Here is an 18959-nt window from a genome sequence, read left to right on the forward strand (position 1 = left end):
GTCCCAGTGACTGAGGGAGGGGAGCGCTGTGGAAGGAGAGGGGGTCAGCTGTAGCAACTGCCTGGGGATCCTGGGAGAAAGGGTTCAGTCCCTGGCCCAGCGGGGGCAGGCCTGGCGACCTCAACCCTAGCAACCGGAGGGCTGGAGGGAGGGGTGGGCAGGAAGGGCTCCCTTTCTTCCCTGCTGGGGGAAGGGGAGGGGCTGTCGGGACTCACCTCCTAGGTTGGAGAAGGAGAAAGGCCGGGAAGGAGGTATCAGAAGGGAGGTCCAGGAAACCCAGGGAGAGGGACAGGGGAGGGTTCCCTCGTGGCCTGAGGCCTCTCCATCCCCAGGTGTTGAGCTGGGGATGGGGGGAGTTAAGATGACAGCCAGACTCTTTCACATCGCTCTCCAGCCAGGCAGACCCCAGCCCCTGCATTCTTCCGGGGAGCGGGGTAGGGATTGCTTTGCTGGCCTGCAGGGGGACTTTGCAGAGCCCACCTCTGCCATCTGATGTCCAGGACCAACACCTGTGGGGCCCAGGCCTGCACTGGGCCGGAGCTCGGCAGAAGGATGCCAGCGGGAGGCCGCCTGCCTTTGACTGCGCGTCCAACCTGCAGCGGGCCTCAGGGGACCGCCTTGGCCCAGCCTGCCCGGGGCTCCCAGGCCGGCGCCCGAGCTCTGGCTCCGTGTCTTCACTCCCGTGTTTGTCCAAGGAGGGAGGGAGGGACGGGGGCTGTGCTGGGGCAGCCGGAACAGCGCAGGTCACCGGGCCGGCTGGGCGAGGTGGCCGAGCAGGGCTGGGGGGGGCAGCAGGGGAGACTGAGAGGTGGGGGTGGCTGGCAGTGCTAAGGAGCCCCCCAGAATCTGCAGGTGGGGGGAGCTTCCCATGTCCCCTGGGTGTTTGGGGCCTCACCTGTCTGCGTCTCTCATCAGCCTCTCCTATCTGCATGGTGCGGGGTGGGGAGTGGGTCCACCAGGGACCCCAGGAGGGATGTGGAGGAGCCACCGAGCCGTGCTGCCCTGCCCATCCTCACTGCCTGGGAATGCTTGAGCCGTAGTCCCGAGTCTTGGGCCAGTCCACCCGTTGCCTGTGGCCCAGCCAGCCTGGCCTGGGTGCCCTGTCACAGCTGAGCCCAGGGTGTCACCAGGAAGCTTCAGCTGTCACCTGCCACCCCCTCCCCCAGGCACATTTCCTGCCCACCGCCAAACACAGCACCGTCGTGTGTCCAACTGACTGGTGCTCTTCTGGTCCGGGTAGCCTGGGGGGGTGCACAGGGCCCCATCACAGCCTACACCCTCAGAGACGCCTCCGGAGTCTGCTCAGCCTTGTGCAGGCCCCAGGGAAGGACCCGGAGGGGCGGCTCCTGCTCTAAATCCTGCCCCCAAGGGGGCGGGACTGGGGCCGAATCCTGTCTGTGAATAAAGGCTGCAGAGTGAAGGATGGTCCCTGGCGAGGGTACCTATGTCCCAGCCTTCCTGCCTGAGGGCACCTTCCCACTGTGTGAGGAGTGGAGGAGGGGTGCCCCTTCCTGCTAGGTGCCAGGGCGCTCAGAGCCAGGCTGTGTCCTCACCGCAGCTGGCTCCTACAAGGCCCTCCTGGCCTGAGACTGTTTCAGGCTCCCACTCCCCCACTCCAGCAGGCATCTGGGGGCAAGGGGGTTCAGGGGTACAGGTGCACTTGCCAAGCCTGCTCTGTCTGCTGCGTAGGAACTGAAGTCCAGGCCCCGGGGGTTCCCTGGATATGCAGCCCCTGCGGAGGGCTCCCTCCCCCTCAAGCCACAGCCCCCTGCATCCAGAACGTTCCAGAACTCAGACGGGGAAAAGAGGACGAGGAGGGAACCCTCCAGGATAAGGCCCCAACTCAAAAAGCCGGGCTGTGGTTGCGGAGGGGCCGTCCTTGCGCCTCGACGCCCCCCTCGCTCTCCCAGGCCCCTCTTGACAGCTCATCTGGGTGATGTCACGTCAGCAGGCGCAGAGGCTACCAAGGGGCCAAGCGGCAGCCACCCAAGCCCAGATTCGGTCTCTCTGTTCCTTCCCACAATCTCAGCCTCCTCCATGGGTGTGTGCTTGGGGGTGCGAAAGATCGGCAGACTCAGTCTGACCCAGGCATTTGCTCTCCGGGCAGTTACCTAGGTCCCCACCCCAGATGGCTTCTGGTGGGGAAGGGCTGCCTGGGCCCCAGGCCTGAGGGTGACCCCTTCTTGCAGTGAGGGGTGGGGTGCTGCCCGGGCTCCTCCAGGCCCCACCTGCACTGGGGCCACAGATCCCCGGTCCCACCGCCATGCAGGGCTGCCCCCTCCCATGGTGCTGCCATCTCCCCAGGACGGCCTGAGGCCAGGGACCTCGGCCCAGCCTGACCTGCCTCTCCTCCCTGGCCTGGCCTTCCCTTCCGGCTGACCACCAGGCAGAAGTAGAAGCATGTAGGGCCTGCCGCATTCCAACCACCCTGGGCCAGGGTCCCAGGACGGGGTGGGGCAGGGTCTTAGGCCTCAGCCCTGGCCCGAGGCAGCAGTCCTGAGGAGCGTTTCTGGAATTCCTGCTGACTCCCCCTTGGCCCTCCCCTCTGACCAAGCCAGGCTCCTGCCTCCACCTCTCCACTGTGCCTGACCCAGGCCGGCACCAGGAGGGCCTCAGAGGTGGGGGGCGAGGTCCACAGCGGGCAGTGTGGCCCGGTGAGTGTGGGGTTCTGGGCTCGGGCAGCCAGAGCTGCGTGCCACCTCACTGTGTAGCTGGGACAGGAGACCTCGTCTCTGTAAGCCCCGGGTTCCTGGTTAATCAAAGGGGATTGCAGCAGCCTCACTACAGCAAGATGCACCCCCTTTTAAATGTGCGCTTTTTCCTGATGCCACACACTATACCAGGTCATCACGTCACCTGTGGCGGGCATGGAAGGGTCCCGAGCTGTGCACAGCAGGGCTGAGGGTTGACTCAAAGCCTGTGCCCACTCCCCACGAGGAGGGGAGGCTGTCTCTGATGGCACCATTGCTATTACTGCCCAGGGCAAGCTGCAGAGGAGGGGACTCCACAAGGACACCAGGACACACAGGGTGTGCCCTGCCCCAATGTCCCCTTCGTGGTGCCTGCCACCTGCACCAGGGCATGCCTGCCCCCACCAGACTTGTGCCTGGGGTCCTGCGGGGCCACTGCCTCTGGCCGCCCGCTGTTGGTGGGGTCAGCTGTCCTTGCAGTGGGGGCTTGGTGCCTCCCAGGGCTGGTGTGGGAAGGCAGGGGGATTGGATTCCTTCCTCCCTCCCCATCCTCAGCCCTGGGCCCGGGTAAGAGGGCCTGTCGGGCCTGTTAGCCGCCTCCCGCCTTGCACACAGGAACTGGAGGCCAGTTTTTTGTCATGGCTGCTGGGACAGTCGGCTGGGGCCGGACTTGCCCAAGGCACCTCCTGCCCTGCAGAGGAAGCCCTGCTCCGGTGTCAGGCACAGGAGCTACGGGACCAGGCCCGGCCTCTTCCTCCCCCACACCGCACCATTTCTGCCTTCACCCAGCGCACCCCCAGGCTGGTCTGCCACTGAGCTGTGCTCCATCCCGGGTCTGCCATCCTTCTGCCCAGGAGAGCGTGAGGCTGCCCGCCTGGCTCCCAGCTCGGTCCCAGCCCCTCCCTCACGCTGGCCTTTCCCCGCAGGTGAGCACCTGCGCATCTGCCCCCAGGGCTACACCTGCTGCACCAGCGAGATGGAGGAGAACCTGGCCAACCGCAGCCGCGCCGAGCTGGAGACTGCGCTCCGGGACAGCAGCCGAGCCCTGCAGGCCATGCTCGCCACCCAGCTGCGCGGCTTCGACGGTGAGTGTCTCGCAGGGTGCTGGGCGTGGGGGGGCAGGCACGCTGTCAATGCGGAGGGTGGGGGATTCGCAGGAGGAGGCGGGGGAGTTAGTGCTTTAGGGTTGGGGTGCTAGGTTGAAGCCCCAACTGGGGTGTGGGGGCTGCCCTCAGGCGGGATCTGCAGGGTTTGACACCCAGCTGGGGGTGTGCACAGCCCATTACCAGTGCGCATTTGGGGACAGAAGTCCTGTCCCAACGGCCCCTCAGATGCTCCTGCCCCCGATAGATTCTCTCGAGCGCCTGCAGAGAGAGGCCTGGGCCAAGCCTGCAGCTCCTCGAGTGCCCCAGGCTGCTCAGTTCGAGGGCTGAGACGCTCGGGCTGGCGACAGAGCTGCAGAGGGCCGGGCCTGCCCAGAGTGGCCACCACTCAGCCCTTTATATCGGGGCAGGAGTTTGGGGGCCCGGGGAGTGACCCCTCAGGCCTCACAGCCCATCAACTGCTGTGTCAGAGCTGCATACTCCTCAGCCCTGGGCCGAGCCTCACCATGTGTCTGGGCACAGAGCATCGGGCACCTCCAGGGGGACAGCGTGGGGTCGGGGGGCCCCCAGGAAGTGACCTCTGATCAGAAACACAAGAACTCAGTGGAGGGAGGCGGCCTGGGCTGAGGTCCTGCCCCTGTGGCCGGCGGGTCAGGGGCATCCGGAAACTGAGCCTGAGCAGACGGGAGGGGTGGAGCGCTGAGGCTGCAGGGCTCGGTGTGGCCATGAGGGACAGCCGCTGCTGCTGGGCCCTGATTTGTCCAGTGTCCCTGCCTCTCTGGCTCCTGAACACCTGCTGTGGCCTCCCAGGCCCCAAGGAGGGTCTGCTGTCCCCAGGAGCCCCCAAGGCCATTTCCACAGGGCTGCGGTGGGTTCAGAAGCTCCCTCTCTGTGACTTTGACATCGACGCTCAAAGCTCAGCCCCCTCCCCCACCCCCATGTGGGACCCATGGGACGCTCGTGGACCCTCTGGGACCCTCCTTCCTCCTGCCCAGCTGGACCCAGGAAGCGAGTCCCTACATCCCAAGTCAGGAGCCTTCCCTAGCCCCTTGCATCTGTCCTGAGTATGGGGACCCCACTCACCTCCTCCACTCTATCCTGGGCCTCAGTTTCTCTGCAGCGTCACTAAGCCCTGGCTCCAGCCCCAGCATGCCACCAGCCCTGCCCCTTCCGCCTCCTGCTAAGACCCTCCGCCCCTCACCGACCTCGTCCTGCCTGCCTCCTCCTGGCTCTGAGGGGGGTCCATGCCCCTGCCCCACTCTGAGGCACCTCCCGTGTCAGCAGCCTGCCGCCACCCTCCCTCTGCTGGAAGCCTCCAGCCTTCCTGTTAGACTCTCCCGTCTTTGACATGAAAACACAGGCCCCCCCTTGGGGACACTAATTTGTGTTGAAAATGACCCATTATGTGCCCAAGGCCCAGCTGTGCTCCTACCCCCAGGAGTCCTGTCCCACCCCCACCCTCCCCACCTCCTCCCCCATTGGCAGCTGCTGGTCCCTCCTGGCCCACAGAGGAGGGCAGCCGAGGACCCCACAGTCGTCTGCAGTGCTGGTGGGAGCCGGTAGGAGGCGGGCCTGGCTCGGTCCCTGGTTGTTGTGTTTGAGCATTTGGAGCCCCGTGCCCGCCCCCGCCACCAGCCATCAGGGGCAGCTTCGAGGGGCCTGGCAGGAGGGAGAGCTTGGGGCTGTCCTGGGGTGTGGCCCACGGCCCTGCAGGTGTGTCTGGGGTAACACGTGAACTGTAAACTGCCCCTTTCTGGAAGAGGCCAGGGTGTTCCAGGCACCAGGACCTGAGGCGGACAATGGACAGTCGCATGGCCTGTCCGCCCTCCCCACAGCGGCCTGGGAGCTGCCCCTGACACCCCTGTAGTCCCAGGCCTTGCCAGGGTCAGCATGGGGGCTGGTCCCGAGATCTCAGGCCTGGCAGCCACCATGCCTCGGACGAGAACCTCTACCCCGCATCCCTGGAGCACCCCGGGGGGCCGTCGAGCCCCTGGAGCCTGAGGGCAAGGCCGACCACAGCCCTAGGGAAGCTCTGAGCAGTTACAGACCCAGAAGGCTCACTTCCAGATGGCGTGGGGAAGTCCGGGGTCCCATCCTAGGCACCGGGTGCAGGGGCTCTTCCCCAAGCCACGGAGCCTGCCGCACACGTGGAGTCTGAGTTTGGGCCTGGGCCTCCCGCTCCCACCCTGGGGCTCTGGTCTACGGGAGGCCCCGCAAAGCCCTCAGACAGGCTCGGGGTGCTCAGAGCTGAGGCCTCTGGATCGCAGAAGCTGAGAGAAGACAAGAAGCCCAGGAGAGCAGCAGAGACGGGTGGGGTGAGGGGCAGCACCGCTGGAGACTCGAGGGGCAGGCGGCTGGGGCCACAGATGGGGACCGGTGGAGAGCAGGAGCGGCTGGCAGGGAAGCACAGACCAGCCCGGCCGCTGCTCTCACCCCAGGGGACTCCATCTCTAGCAACAGCCCCTCCCCGGGTGTTCTTGGGGATCACTGAGTCACAGAGCATCTGTTCCTGCCCAGAGCTCAGCTAAGAAACAGCCACTGGAGCCCCAGTCAGAGCCCCTGAGACCCGAGACAGGACCCTGCCACGTGGGCCTCTGCTCCCCAGGCCAGGGGTGAGGTCTCAGGGAGCCCCGTGGATGCTCACAGGGCCCACAGCCGCTGCAGCGTGGCGTGCGGCTCCGAGGACCTCAGAGTGCATCCTCAGAGCCCCGCCTGCGGTCCGGCTGCCTCGGCAGTGGGGGGAGCAGGGGCCCCGCAGGCCTCACGCCCCTCCCTGTGCGCAGACCACTTCCAGCAGCTGCTGAACGACTCGGAGCGGGCGCTGCAGGACGCCTTCCCCGGCGCCTTCGGAGAGCTGTACGCGCAGAACGCCAGGGCCTTCCGGGACCTGTTCTCGGAGCTGCGCCTGTACTACCGCGGCGCCAACCTGCACCTGGAGGAGACGCTGGCCGAGTTCTGGGCCCGCCTGCTGGAGCGCCTGTTCAAGCAGCTGCACCCCCAGCTGCTGCTGCCCGACGACTACCTGGACTGCCTGGGCAAGCAGGCCGAGGCGCTGCGGCCCTTCGGGGAGGCCCCCAGAGAGCTGCGCCTGCGGGCCACACGCGCCTTTGTGGCCGCTCGCTCCTTCGTGCAGGGCCTGGGCGTGGCCGGTGACGTGGTCCGGAAGGTGGCTCAGGTGCGCCCCACCCCCGGGGCTTCCAGAAGCCCCTGCAGACCCCACCCCACCCCCGGGGCTCCCAGAAGCCCCTGCAGACCCCACCCCACCCCTGTGGCTCCCAGAAGCCCCTGCAGACCTCCACACCCCCTCAGGGCTCCCAGACACCCCTGCAGACCCCACCCCACCCCCGGGGCTCCCAGAAGCCCCTGCAGACCCCACCCCACCCCTGTGGCTCCCAGAAGCCCCTGCAGACCTCCACACCCCCTCAGGGCTCCCAGACACCCCTGCAGACCCCACCCCACCCCCGGGGCTCCCAGAAGCCCCTGCAGACCCCTACACCTCCACCCAGAGCCCCCAGCAGCCCCTCCAGACCCCCATGCTCTGCCCAAGGGACTTCATATAGCCCCTATTCCTACCCTGTATCCCCGGGCCTCCGGGCCAGCCTCCAGCCTCAGCCCCGCAGCCTCAGTCCCTCTGGCACTGGCTGCTGCCCACGGCCTGGTCATTGCCCACCCGTAGACGTGAGCCCTGCTCCAGGCAGGCAGCTCTAGGCTGGCCCTCCCCTGCCCAGCCCCGTCATGGGCCAGGATGGGAAGGGCCGGGGGCCAGGTGCTGGATGCTGAGCCGGCCGTGGAGTCCAGATGGATGGGAGACAGAAGAGAACAACATGTGGGGACCGGGCAGGGTGGGGCTCTGAGGCCTTGCAGGCCAGCACGTGTCAGACCCAGCTAGGGTGGGACATGGGGAGGCATCAGCCTCAGACCCACATGCCCTGGGTGGGAACTGCCCCCACCTCCAAGCTCCTTGGCAAGTCATCCCCGACCCGAGTTTGCTCAGCGGCACGCTGGTGAGGCTGTTCATGCCTCCCTGTGAGCATGAGTAACAGCGGAGTGTCCCTTGACCCTCGAGATCATTAGAATGAGGGCTGGCAGGGCCCCAAGGAGGGCGGGGCCAGGCAAGGGCCATTGCAAGTTGGGGCAGAGCAGAGACCTCCCCTTACTTCCCTCCAGAGCCCCCAATCCTGGGGCTCCGATGGGGCTGGTCAGGGGCCAGCACGCCCAGGGCCCTGGGGCCTGACTCAGGCTGCCTTGCTCCCCAGGTCCCCCTGGGCCCGGAGTGCTCACGGGCTGTCATGAAGCTGGTCTACTGTGCTCACTGCCTGGGGGTCCCTGGCGCCAGGCCCTGCCCCGACTATTGCCGAAACGTGCTCAAGGGCTGCCTCGCCAACCAGGCCGACCTGGATGCCGAGTGGAGAAACCTTCTGGGTGAGCCCCCACCTGCCAGAGCAGCCTGGAACTGTCTTGGGGAGTGCACGGCAGGGGGTCCTGGGAGGCGGGTGGTCCCTAGTTCAGGGCTTGGATCCAGGGGCCTGATCAGGGATGCCCTAACCAGGGCAAGTTCTGGGTGGCGCTGCAGGGTGACGTGGGGCAGCTGCCAATGTCAACCTGTGGGGTTGTCATTTCTTGTCCTTCCCCACCGAGCAAGCGCGTCTGTGCATACATGCCAACATACACGCCAACACGCGTCACTCACGGGGCCAGCACTCGGGGAAGCTAGCACTTACGTGCACTGTCACATGACGGGCTAACGCGTGGGAGCTGGCGTGATGCTTGCTGACACACAGCGGGCCAGCGCCCACAGTGCAGCGTGTGCTCCAGTGTGCATGTGGTGGCATGAGCTGGGCTGACCCGAATCAACGTCAGCACGCGTGTGCTCATGTGTACATTCTTAATCCGCTAACGTGCACATGTGCTTACATGAGGTGGGAAAGTCTGCATCTGTGCCATCACGTGCTAGCATGTGTGACACGGGACCAACACGTGCTAGTGTGATGGGAGCTGACAACACGCATAAGCTTTACATGTGCATGCGCTGACCGTGCATGAAACACACACATGAACTGATGTGTATGGGGCATGAGAGGAGCCGGCATGCGTGCGCATGTTCACCTCTGCCCGTGGCGCATGTGCACACATGGGCGTGGACCAGGCCGAGTGCACGTGGCCTGCACACATCACACAAGCTAACCCGAGTGTGCTCGCGGGTCTCCCCTGCCGACCGGCTGGTGCCGTCAGGACCGTGCGTCTGCACGCACGTGTGGTGACGCACGTCTGTGTTACCTCCCGTGCTAGACTCCATGGTGCTCATCACCGACAAGTTCTGGGGCGCGTCAGGTGTGGAAAGCGTCATCGGCGGCGTGCACACGTGGCTGGCGGAGGCCATCAACTCCCTCCAGGACAACAGGGACACGCTCACAGCCAAGGTGCGGGCAGGAGGGCGTGACAAGCACAGCGGGGCGGGGGTCCTGGATGGGGCCCCGTCGGGCCTGAGGGGCCCTGCTGCTCCCCAAGGATCCTGCGGTGTCTCCCCAGGTCATCCAGGGCTGCGGGAACCCCAAGGTCGACCCCCAGGGCCCCAGGCCTGAGGAGAAGCAGCGTCGTGGCAAGCTGGCCCCGAGGGAGAGGCCACCCTCAGGCACGCTGGAGAAGCTGGTGAGCGGCCCCCACCTGCCCACCGGGCTAGGCATGAGGGAGGCAGATGGGCAGAGATGGGCTGGGCCTAGCAGCCCAGTGGCCTGACTGCTGCCCCGTAGGTCTCCGAGGCCAAGGCCCAGCTCCGCGATGTCCAGGAGTTTTGGATCAGCCTCCCAGGGACATTGTGCAGCGAGAAGATGGCCCTGAGCACTGCCAGTGATGACCGCTGCTGGAACGGGATGGCCAGGGGCCGGTAGGTGCCCGCCTGCTGGCACAGCCCTCCCTCTTATGCTGTCCTCCTTGGGCTGGGCCTGGGCCAGGTGCCGTATGCACGGGGCTGCATCCCTCGCTGGAGGCCTCGAGGCCCACTTCTCTGCGGCCTGCATGGGCTCTGCTCGGTCCCTGGAGGCCTGCTGGGCAGGCTCAGAGGATGGCCCTTTTCAGGGGCTGGAGCACTGACCTGAGCTCTTCCTACCGTGCCCCCAGATACCTCCCCGAGGTCATGGGCGACGGCCTGGCCAACCAGATTAACAACCCCGAGGTGGAGGTGGACATCACCAAGCCGGACATGACCATCCGGCAGCAGATCATGCAGCTGAAGATCATGACCAACCGGCTGCGCAGCGCCTACAACGGCAACGACGTGGACTTCCAGGATGCCAGTGAGGGCACAGCCCAGCAGGCGAGGGGCGGGGGCGGGGACGGGGATGGGGGCGAGGGCCGGGGACGGGGTTGGCAGGTGCTGAAGGGGCGACTCCCCTCCAGGTTCCCCCACTTGAGGAGCCCTCAGCTCCAGCATCACCACAGCGACTCTTAGGACACTGTGCTGTCCAGGCACGGTCACTGAGTCCCGTGCCTCTGCGGTGCCCTGGGGGCCTGGCCAGGATGTCTGTCTGGCTTTAGGTCCAGGGACAAAGGGCGGCAACCCCAGGGAGTGAGCATCTCCCAGCCTCATGGGTTGTGAGGATCGGGTGCTGCAGGCAGGGTGCAGCTGGCACTGGGCTTCCACACCGAAAGGATGTCGGGGTCACCTGGCACGTGGCACCCTCGCCGGGGTCTCCTGTGGGGACCAGCCTGCTGGAGCCTCCTCTCCTTCCCAGGTGACGATGGCAGCGGCTCAGGCAGCGGCGATGGCTGTCCGGATGACCTCTGCAGCCGGAAGAACAGCAGGAAGAGCTCCAGCTCCCGGACACCCCTGACGCATGCCCTCCCAGGCCTGTCAGAGCAGGAAGGGCAGAAGACCTCGGCTGCCAGCTACCCTCAGCCCCCCAGCTTCCTCCTGCCCCTCCTCCTTGCCCTGGCCCTCACAGTCGCCAGGCCCCGGTGGCGGTAACTGCCCCAGGGATAGAGGCCAAGGACTGACTTTGCCAAAAATACAAAACAGACGATATTTAATTCACCTCAGCCTGGAGAGGCCTGGGGTGGGACAGGGAGGGCCAGTGGCTCTGAGCAGGGGTGGCACACAGGTTCTGGCCCCCGGCCTGGCCTCACCTGCCTCTCTGCCTTTTAATTTTGTATGAGGTCCTCGGGTCAGCTGGGCACTAGTGTCCCCACAAGCCATGTATTTCAGGGACCTCAGGGGCACCCCAGCTGCCTAGCCCTCCCTCCCAGCTCCCTGCACCGCTGCAGAAGCAGCCCTTCGAGGCCTGCGGAGGAGGCCTCAAAGCGACCCGCTGGAGCCATGGCCAGCCTGTGCCTTCCTCCCCGCCTCCTCCCACTGGGACTCCCACCCGAGCCCACCAGCCAGGCCTGGCCCAGCCCTCAGCCCCCAGAGAAGCCCCACAAGGGCCGTCTGAGTGACTACCATCTAGCGGAGCCTCTGAGATGCATGACACCCCCCACTCAGCGAAGCTGCACAGCCCAGCCCCCACCTCCCCGTGCCATTGAGGGGCCCCAGGTCTGCAGGGTGGGCTGAGAAGGCACCATGGCTGGGGAGTCTGTGAGGACTCTGTCCTCCTGAAGACCTGCGGCCAGGGGCCCTCTACGCACAGAGTAGGGGCCACTGACCCACCTGGGCTTCTGCTGGAGGAGCGGGAGCTGGGCCAAGCATGGCCTCTGCGGATGTGGGCTGCCCGCTTACACATGGGGCTCACGGGGCAGGCCTTGCTGGGGTCCAGGGCTGCATCGTAAGGACCCCAAGGGCCGAGGAGCAGCCTGGACCCGCCTGCTCCTGCCTTCACCCAGCTCAGGAACCAGGGCCTCCCTGTTCAGGGTGACACAGGCCAGGGCTCACAGGGACCCTCGGCTGTCACCTGCCCACAGGGCTGCTGGTGTCTGGGGAGACCCAGCGCTGCAGACAGGAACGCCTAGGTCCCTTCCCGACCCAGCCAGCTGCAGGGGACAGGGGACTTGGATAGTTAAGGGCTTTTCCAAACGTGCATACATTTACTGACAATTCTGCCCTCGTTCACTGAGAGCTGTTCACTCCTCCCAAATAGCTTTGGAGGGACATGGGGCCCCCCTTGGACCATCACTGAGGCCATCAGGACCTGCCCCAGGCCTGGACGGACCCTCCCTCCTGTACTCCAGCTGCCAGGCAGCCCTGGGGAGGGGTGTCGTGTTGGGAAGGGGTCCTGCAGGGGGAGGAGGACCCCGAGGGTCTGGGGGCAGCGTCCTGACCGCGCTGGCCCTGAGGAGGCCGCTTAGTCCTGCCTTGCTTTTCATCACCGTCCCACGGTGGATGGAGGTCCCGGTCGCTGGTCGGGTCTCCGTGGCTTCTGTTCTCTGCAGCCCGACTTTAGATGTCTTGGGTTCAGGACCCCCTGACGCAGGCATGTCCACCCCATAATAACCCTGCCAGTGCTGGGGTGGGCTGGGGACTCTGGCACAGTGATGCCAGGCGCCAGGACAGCAGCGCTCCTGCTGCACACATACAGCCTGGGGACAGCGCTCAGACCCCCTACGCTCACCTCTGAAGGGGCAGCCCTGGGTGGTCACTGGTCAGGGCAGTGGCCGAGCCTGCGTGTCCTTCCTCCACGACGCCCCCCACCGCTCTGTCAGCGGGTGCCGTGTGTTCTTTTAGTCCTTGTATGAATAAAAGGCTGGAGACGTACAGCAGAGGAGGCCTCATGGAGAGAGGGGGAGAGTGTGTGTGTCTGTGCATGTACATGTCTGGGGCTTGGGCATAGACCGCACTGCCATATTCGGGGTGAACTGCAGGCCCTGCCAGCTGCACCTGTCAGCCTGTTGGCGGCTCCAGCTCGCCCTGGGCAGACTCAGGCCTGTCCGCACCTCTTCTTGGTGCAGGGGAGAAGGGAAGGAAGAGGCCAGGGCACAGAGACCCAGGCGGCCTCCAGTATACCCCTTCCCATTCACCTCTTCCCACCTCCTACCCCTGCTCTGGGCACACAGCACAGAGATTCTCTACCCCTGGAAGGTTCTGGGTCCTGCCAGGTGGCCTCAGAGATGCCCAAGGGGCCAGAGAGAAGGAACCGGCATTGTCCCCAGGATTCCCTCGTGGTCCAGTCTGTCCCCAGCCACCTTTCTCCCAAGGCCAAGGGTCCTGCGTAACCCCTAGGGGCTCCCTGTAGCCCAGCTCGTGTTCCTGTGAGGTCGCGCCAGAGACGGAAGTGGCAGGGCGGCACTGGCAGAAGTGCCCGCTCTCCTGGGTGTGTCCCTCAGGTGCATTATTGGGAATTGCAGCCAGCACTGGTTGGCCTGGTGAACATTTGAACATTGTGCTTCCATCATCTGGGACTCAGGAACACAGCCCTCCAGGCCCCTGTGTGAGAGCACAGAGGAGGGGGTGGGCACCCGGGGGCGATGCAGCTCCACACAGCCCCGCTGAAGGCCACTGCTCAGTAGGGCACAGCTCGGGACAAGACCACAGGGCTGCACAAAGGCCCCCCCGGAGGAATCCGCATTGGCCAGGTTCCCGGTGGCCACTGTCATCACGTGTTGACCCTCCACAAGTCCCGGAGGCCCAGCTCCCCTGGGAAGTGAGGGTGGGGTGGCGTCCTCTCCCTGGGCAGGCCAGGGGCTGCAGCCTGGGCGCTCAGCAGGGCTCCTCGGGGACAGGTGAGCAGCCAGATGCTCACTGGTGGCCATAGCTGAAGACGCGTTTGGTCCAGCCCGGCAGGATCTCAGCCTCCCAGGGCGCCGCCCAGCCCACCTGCTTCAATGCTCCCACGAGTCCTTTCAGAACCGGGGCAAATGCGTCTTTCCAGTCAGGGAAAGGAGGCCACAGGTGTGCTGTGCACTCTGCAGAACAGCCACCGGGCTAGGAGTGCATGGGCGGTGGTCACCTTCCAGTCTCAGCCCTGCCTGCCCGGGCCACACCTCAGACCACCAGTGAGCTCCCAAGTCCTGCCCAACCCAGTGCTGCCCCAGGAGGCTGCTCAGGGAGAGACCTCGACCCCTCCAGCCATGACTGGCTCAGTCCTCTCCGTTCCTCACAGAAGTTCCAGAAGCCACAGACAAACTGACCCACCCACACTGATGGCAGAGAGCAGCCCCTCAGCCAGCCTCCCTCGAGCAGCCCAACCCAGCCACGGTGGGTGGCCCCAGCATCCCACACCATCTGTGGGCATCCCTGGCAGGCCAGCACGGGCATCTGCTCCATGTAAACATGCACCTATCACATGCACACACACACACGTGCACACTCCTACACAGGTTCACATGCATGCACACATGCACACTCCACAGGTACACACGTGCACACTCCACAGGTACACACACATGCACACACACATGCACACATACACATGTATGAACACAGCCCTGTGCATGTACATACAAGCACATCTCCATACACATGCACACACCTGCACGTGCAAGCACTTTCACACGCATACATGCCCATAGACACAGAAGCACACGTGCACACTCCTACACAGGTACACACACATGCACACTCCACAGGTACACACACACATGCACACTCCTACACAGGTACACACACATGCACACTCCTACACAGGTACACACACATGCACACTCCCACACAGGTACACACACGCACACTCCCACACAAGTACACACACATGCACACTCCTACACAGGTACACACATGCACACTCCTACACAAGTACACACACATGCACACTCCTACACAGGTACACACATGCACACTCCTACACAAGTACACACACATGCACACTCCTACACAGGTACACACACATGCACACTCCTACACAGGTACACACATGCACACTCCTACACAGGTACACACACGCACACTCCTACACAGGTACACATGCACACATATGCGTGTATGAATATATACCTAGCCCTGTGCATGCACACATAAGCACACATATCCATCCACGTGCACACACACTCCTGAACATGCACACACTTTCACATGCACATATGCCCATACACACACAAGCACACGTGCACACTCCCAGCATGTGTACACATGTAGACATGCATGTACACGTATGCACAGTACACACACACACTCATGAGACACTCAGACACTCCTGTCCGGGTAACCCTAAGTATTCTTTATCTGAGGACAAGGCCCTCTGTCGAGAAAGCATTTACAATCGCAGTGCTCCCTGAGGTTGACGTGGAGGACTGACTGCCACCTCTAAGCCCCCCTTCCTCCCGCCCTAAGCCACGGCTGACATCACGGAAGGACCATAACTGGGCATCCATCTCTCCACTGGACACTGAAGGCAGGTGGCACAGCATGCGTCACAGCCATCAAAGAAGAAGGTGGAGTCTAGGGCAGGTGTGGTTCTGAGAGACCCCAACAACAAAGCCCCCGCAGCTTTCCCGAGGGCGGGTGAGGGGCACACAGACAGACGCCGGGGCTGTGGACGAGCCGGAGGCAGTCGCTGCCCAGCAAGCCGTCCCTCTGTGCACAGGAGGCCCTCCCAGATGAGGCCACCCCACAAAGCGAAGCCAGTGAGCCTAAACCGTTCCCTCCTCCTTCCATATGTCCTGGAAGTATGAACAGGAACCGCCGTGGTTTCTAGTACAAACCCATGTTTATACCCAATCTGGGAAAGCACAAGAAAGAGCCAGTAAAAACCTTGCAGGACACGTCAAAATACGCAGCATCAGCCTGGGAAATCAGACCAACTGTCCTGGTGCGAGAATTCCAAGAAACAGGAGCAAACACTGGGAAATGCTGACTTTGGAAACATGGCAGCAACACACGATACTCCGGGAGAACCACCCCCTCCGCTCGCGGGACGCGCGGGACTCCGTGAGAACCACCCCCTCCGCTCGCGGGACGAGCGGGACTCCGGGAGAACCACCCCCTCCCCTCGCGGGACGCGCGGGACTCCGTGAGAACCACCCCCTCCGCTCGCGGGACGCGCGGGACTCCGTGAGAACCACCCCCTCCGCTCGCGGGACGCGCGGGACTCCGTGAGAACCACCCCCTCCCCTCGCGGGACGCGCGGGACTCCGTGAGAACCACCCCCTCCCCTCGCGGGACGCGCGGGACTCCGTGAGAACCACCCCCTCCGCTCGCGGGACGCGCGGGACTCCGTGAGAACCACCCCCTCCGCTCGCGGGACGCGCGGGACTCCGGGAGAACCACCCCCTCCCCTCGCGGGACGCGCGGGACTCCGTGAGAACCACCCCCTCCCCTCGCGGGACGCGCGGGACTCCGTGAGAACCACCCCCTCCCCTCGCGGGACGCGCGGGACTCCGGGAGAACCACCCCCTCCCCTCGCGGGACGCGCGGGACTCCGTGAGAACCACCCCCTCCGCTCGCGGGACGCGCGGGACTCCGTGAGAACCACCCACTCCCCTCGCGGGACGCGCGGGACTCCGTGAGAACCACCCCCTCCCCTCGCGGGACGCGCGAGACTCCGTGAGAACCGCCCCCTCCGCTCGCGGGACGCGCGGGACTCCGGGAGAACCGCCCCCTCCGCTCGCGGGACGCGCGGGACTCCGGGAGAACCACCCCCTCCGCTCGCGGGACGCGCGGGACTCCGTGAGAACCGCCCCCTCCGCTCGCGGGACGCGCGGGACTCCGGGAGAACCACCCCCTCCCCTCACACAGACATCCAAATTCCGGGAAAAAACAAAATCCTGGTTTCGCAAAGTCAATCCGTGTCTGAGGTCACAGGACAGCTACAAATCTCGCGCTGAAAAGAAAAAGGAAATGAGAGGCTTCGATGAACGGGCGGCAGGGAGAGCAGCGTGTCAGGCACAGAAATGCCCTCTCAGGATGGAGCTCGGGAGGGATGGGCACGCACAGGCCTGGGGGAGGGCCGCGGGCTGGAACTGAGGCCCCCGGCAACCTGGAACCTCAAGGAAACAACGGAGTCCTCCCCGTTGCCAGAGACGGGCCGGGAGAGCGTTTGCTGCCTGGGGATCCAGGCAGAAGAAAACTCCTCCAGGAAGAATCACCGGCTGGTGACAAAAGGCAATGAGCCAATACAAAGGTACCTGGAGGTCTGTCCACAGTGAGGCAGTGACACTCCCTCCGAGAAGTCACAAAGCCTCCGGGACACGAGCTCAGATTCGTCAAAACTTCAAAATGCTTAAAAAAAAAAAAATCCACCCACCGCCAGAGCCAGCACCCTGAGACCTTCGGGTGACTGAGCGAACCGGAACGGTCTATGCAGTAAGCGTTTTGTGCTATCAAAGAGAAAAGCGGGAGAAATGGAAACCGTAAGGGTAGAACAATTCCGTTTTTAAAAGGAAAAAAATGAAATTAGAAAAAATGCCAAATGGAAGGAACGTCAGCAAGATGGCAGAACAGGGGGTCCCCTGTTTTTAGCCACCCATTGCAACAAGAATTTGCCAGCCATCCACACGCGAAAGTGAATTTGTGGGCGCCTCGGGACTCTAGTGCGAGGCCGGGGAACCCTGACGGAGCCCAACTGAGAGGGGCTGTTTTAAGAGGGCAGGTTGGCACCCAGGTGGCAGGCTCAGCAACCGGGGTCCTGTTGCAGATCCAGGAATGGCCTCATCCCCCTATGGACTCAACGACAGCCTCCTTTGGCTCTCCTGCCACAAGAACCATCTGCCCAGGGACCTCCTGGAAGATACACCAGTCCGTCCGCCTGGAGGGAGGCCCACCACGCTTGCTCCACTGCAGATCCTGAAGCCACCCTGTAAGTCAGCTCCAACCCCTCAGCTGCAGTCTGAAAGCAGTCCTGCCTTCCCAGGGACTTCCTGGGAGACACTCTTGTCTGCGTTAGGCCAGTCAACCTCAATCCCACAGAAGATCTTGAAATGGTCCTGAGTATACTCTGGCCTTCCCCAGTCCTGCCTACCCAGGGGCCACTGGGAGATAAGCCCGTCTGTACACGGGAGGCAGGCCTACCCATCTAAGTCCAGCTGCACAGGCTGAAGGAGCCCAGTGACCCAGCTCCAGCCCCACTCAGCCATGGTCTGAAGTCAGTCCCCAACAGGAGGCAGGCCCATCTGTGCCCCCAGAGGCAGGCCTACAGGCCTCAGTCTCAGCCGTGAACCTTAAAGCAGCCTGTGACTTGGTTTCCCCCGCCTTTCGACCACAGTCTGGGGTCAGTCCTGCCTGTCAGGGACTCACCCAGCGACTGAGTGCACGCTTGCCCCAGCGCTAGCCCTATTCCTCAAGGTCTTAGAGGCAATCCAGCCTGCCAGGGACCAGACATGATCAATGCCTGCTCTAACCCTGAAGAGGCCCACCAACTACAAATCCCACTGTAGGCTCAGCAGCAGCCATGTGACTAAGCTGTAATCCTGGAGGCAATCCCTTCAGAGACCCAACAGATCTTTATGTGCTAAAATCAGTTTGTAAAGGCTGAAAGAGGTGTTTGCTCCGTCAAATGGAGACACCAATGAAAGGCTATATGAATAATAAAGAATCAGGGCAACATGATGCCACAGCTGGGCATAGTGGCTCACATCTGTAATCCCAGCACTTTGGGAGACCAAGGCAGGTAGGTCACTTGAGGTCAGGAGTTTGAGATCGGCTTGGCCAACATGAAGAAACCCAATCTCTACTAAAGCTATAACATTTAGTCGGATGTGGTGGTGCATGCTTGTAATCCCAGCTACTTGGGAGGCTGCGGTGGGAGAATCGCTGGAACCCAGGAGACGAGGTTGCAGTAAGAGGAGATTCTGCCACTATACTCCAGCCTCAGTGACAGAGTGAGACTCCGTCTCAACAACAACAAAAAAATGATGCCACCAAAAGAAAGTAATAAAGCTCCAGTAAATGATCCCAAAGAAATGAAGATCTATAAATTGCCTGGCAATTTAAAACAATCATCCTAAAGAAACTCAGTAACATGCAAGATAACTCAGACAACCAAAAAAAAAAAAGAAAGAAAAACAATACATAAAATTTAAAGTTTAATGGAAACCATAAAAAAGAACCAAGTAGAAATCCTAGAGCTGAAAAACACTATGACAATATTGAAAACTTCAATAAAGAGCTTCAACAACAGACTCGATCATATAGAAGAAAGAATCAGTAAACTTGAAGACAAATTATTTAAAACTAACAAATTAACCAAAAAAAAAAAAATGAATAAAAAAAGTAAAGAATAAAGAAGAGTGAAAAAAGCACAAGGGCCCTATGGAGACCAACAAGAAAATAAGTATGTGAGTTATAGAAGTCTCAAAAGAAGACAGA

The 18959-nt window shown here is 62.9% G+C and overlaps 1 protein-coding gene across 1 annotated transcript in view; it reads left to right on the top strand.

The window, feature by feature from the left end:
- The window catches only part of GPC1 (glypican 1), a 31621-nt gene extending 19119 nt beyond the window's left edge, over positions 1 to 12502 (top strand). The window contains exons 2-9 of the mRNA XM_012465052.3: positions 3617 to 3775; positions 6577 to 6968; positions 8050 to 8215; positions 9083 to 9213; positions 9323 to 9442; positions 9544 to 9677; positions 9911 to 10086; positions 10525 to 12502. Coding sequence (XP_012320475.2) covers positions 3617 to 3775; positions 6577 to 6968; positions 8050 to 8215; positions 9083 to 9213; positions 9323 to 9442; positions 9544 to 9677; positions 9911 to 10086; positions 10525 to 10757 — 1511 coding nt within the window. The 3' untranslated portion in view covers positions 10758 to 12502. The remainder of the gene's footprint in view (positions 1 to 3616; positions 3776 to 6576; positions 6969 to 8049; positions 8216 to 9082; positions 9214 to 9322; positions 9443 to 9543; positions 9678 to 9910; positions 10087 to 10524) is intronic.
- Positions 12503 to 18959: the final 6457 nt, after the last annotated feature.

The sequence above is a fragment of the Aotus nancymaae genome, unplaced genomic scaffold (assembly GCF_030222135.1).
Source record: "Aotus nancymaae isolate 86718 unplaced genomic scaffold, 86718_ANA_hifiasm-v0.15.2.pri h1tg000031l, whole genome shotgun sequence".
In the NCBI taxonomy this organism is placed as follows: Eukaryota; Metazoa; Chordata; class Mammalia; order Primates; family Aotidae; genus Aotus; species Aotus nancymaae.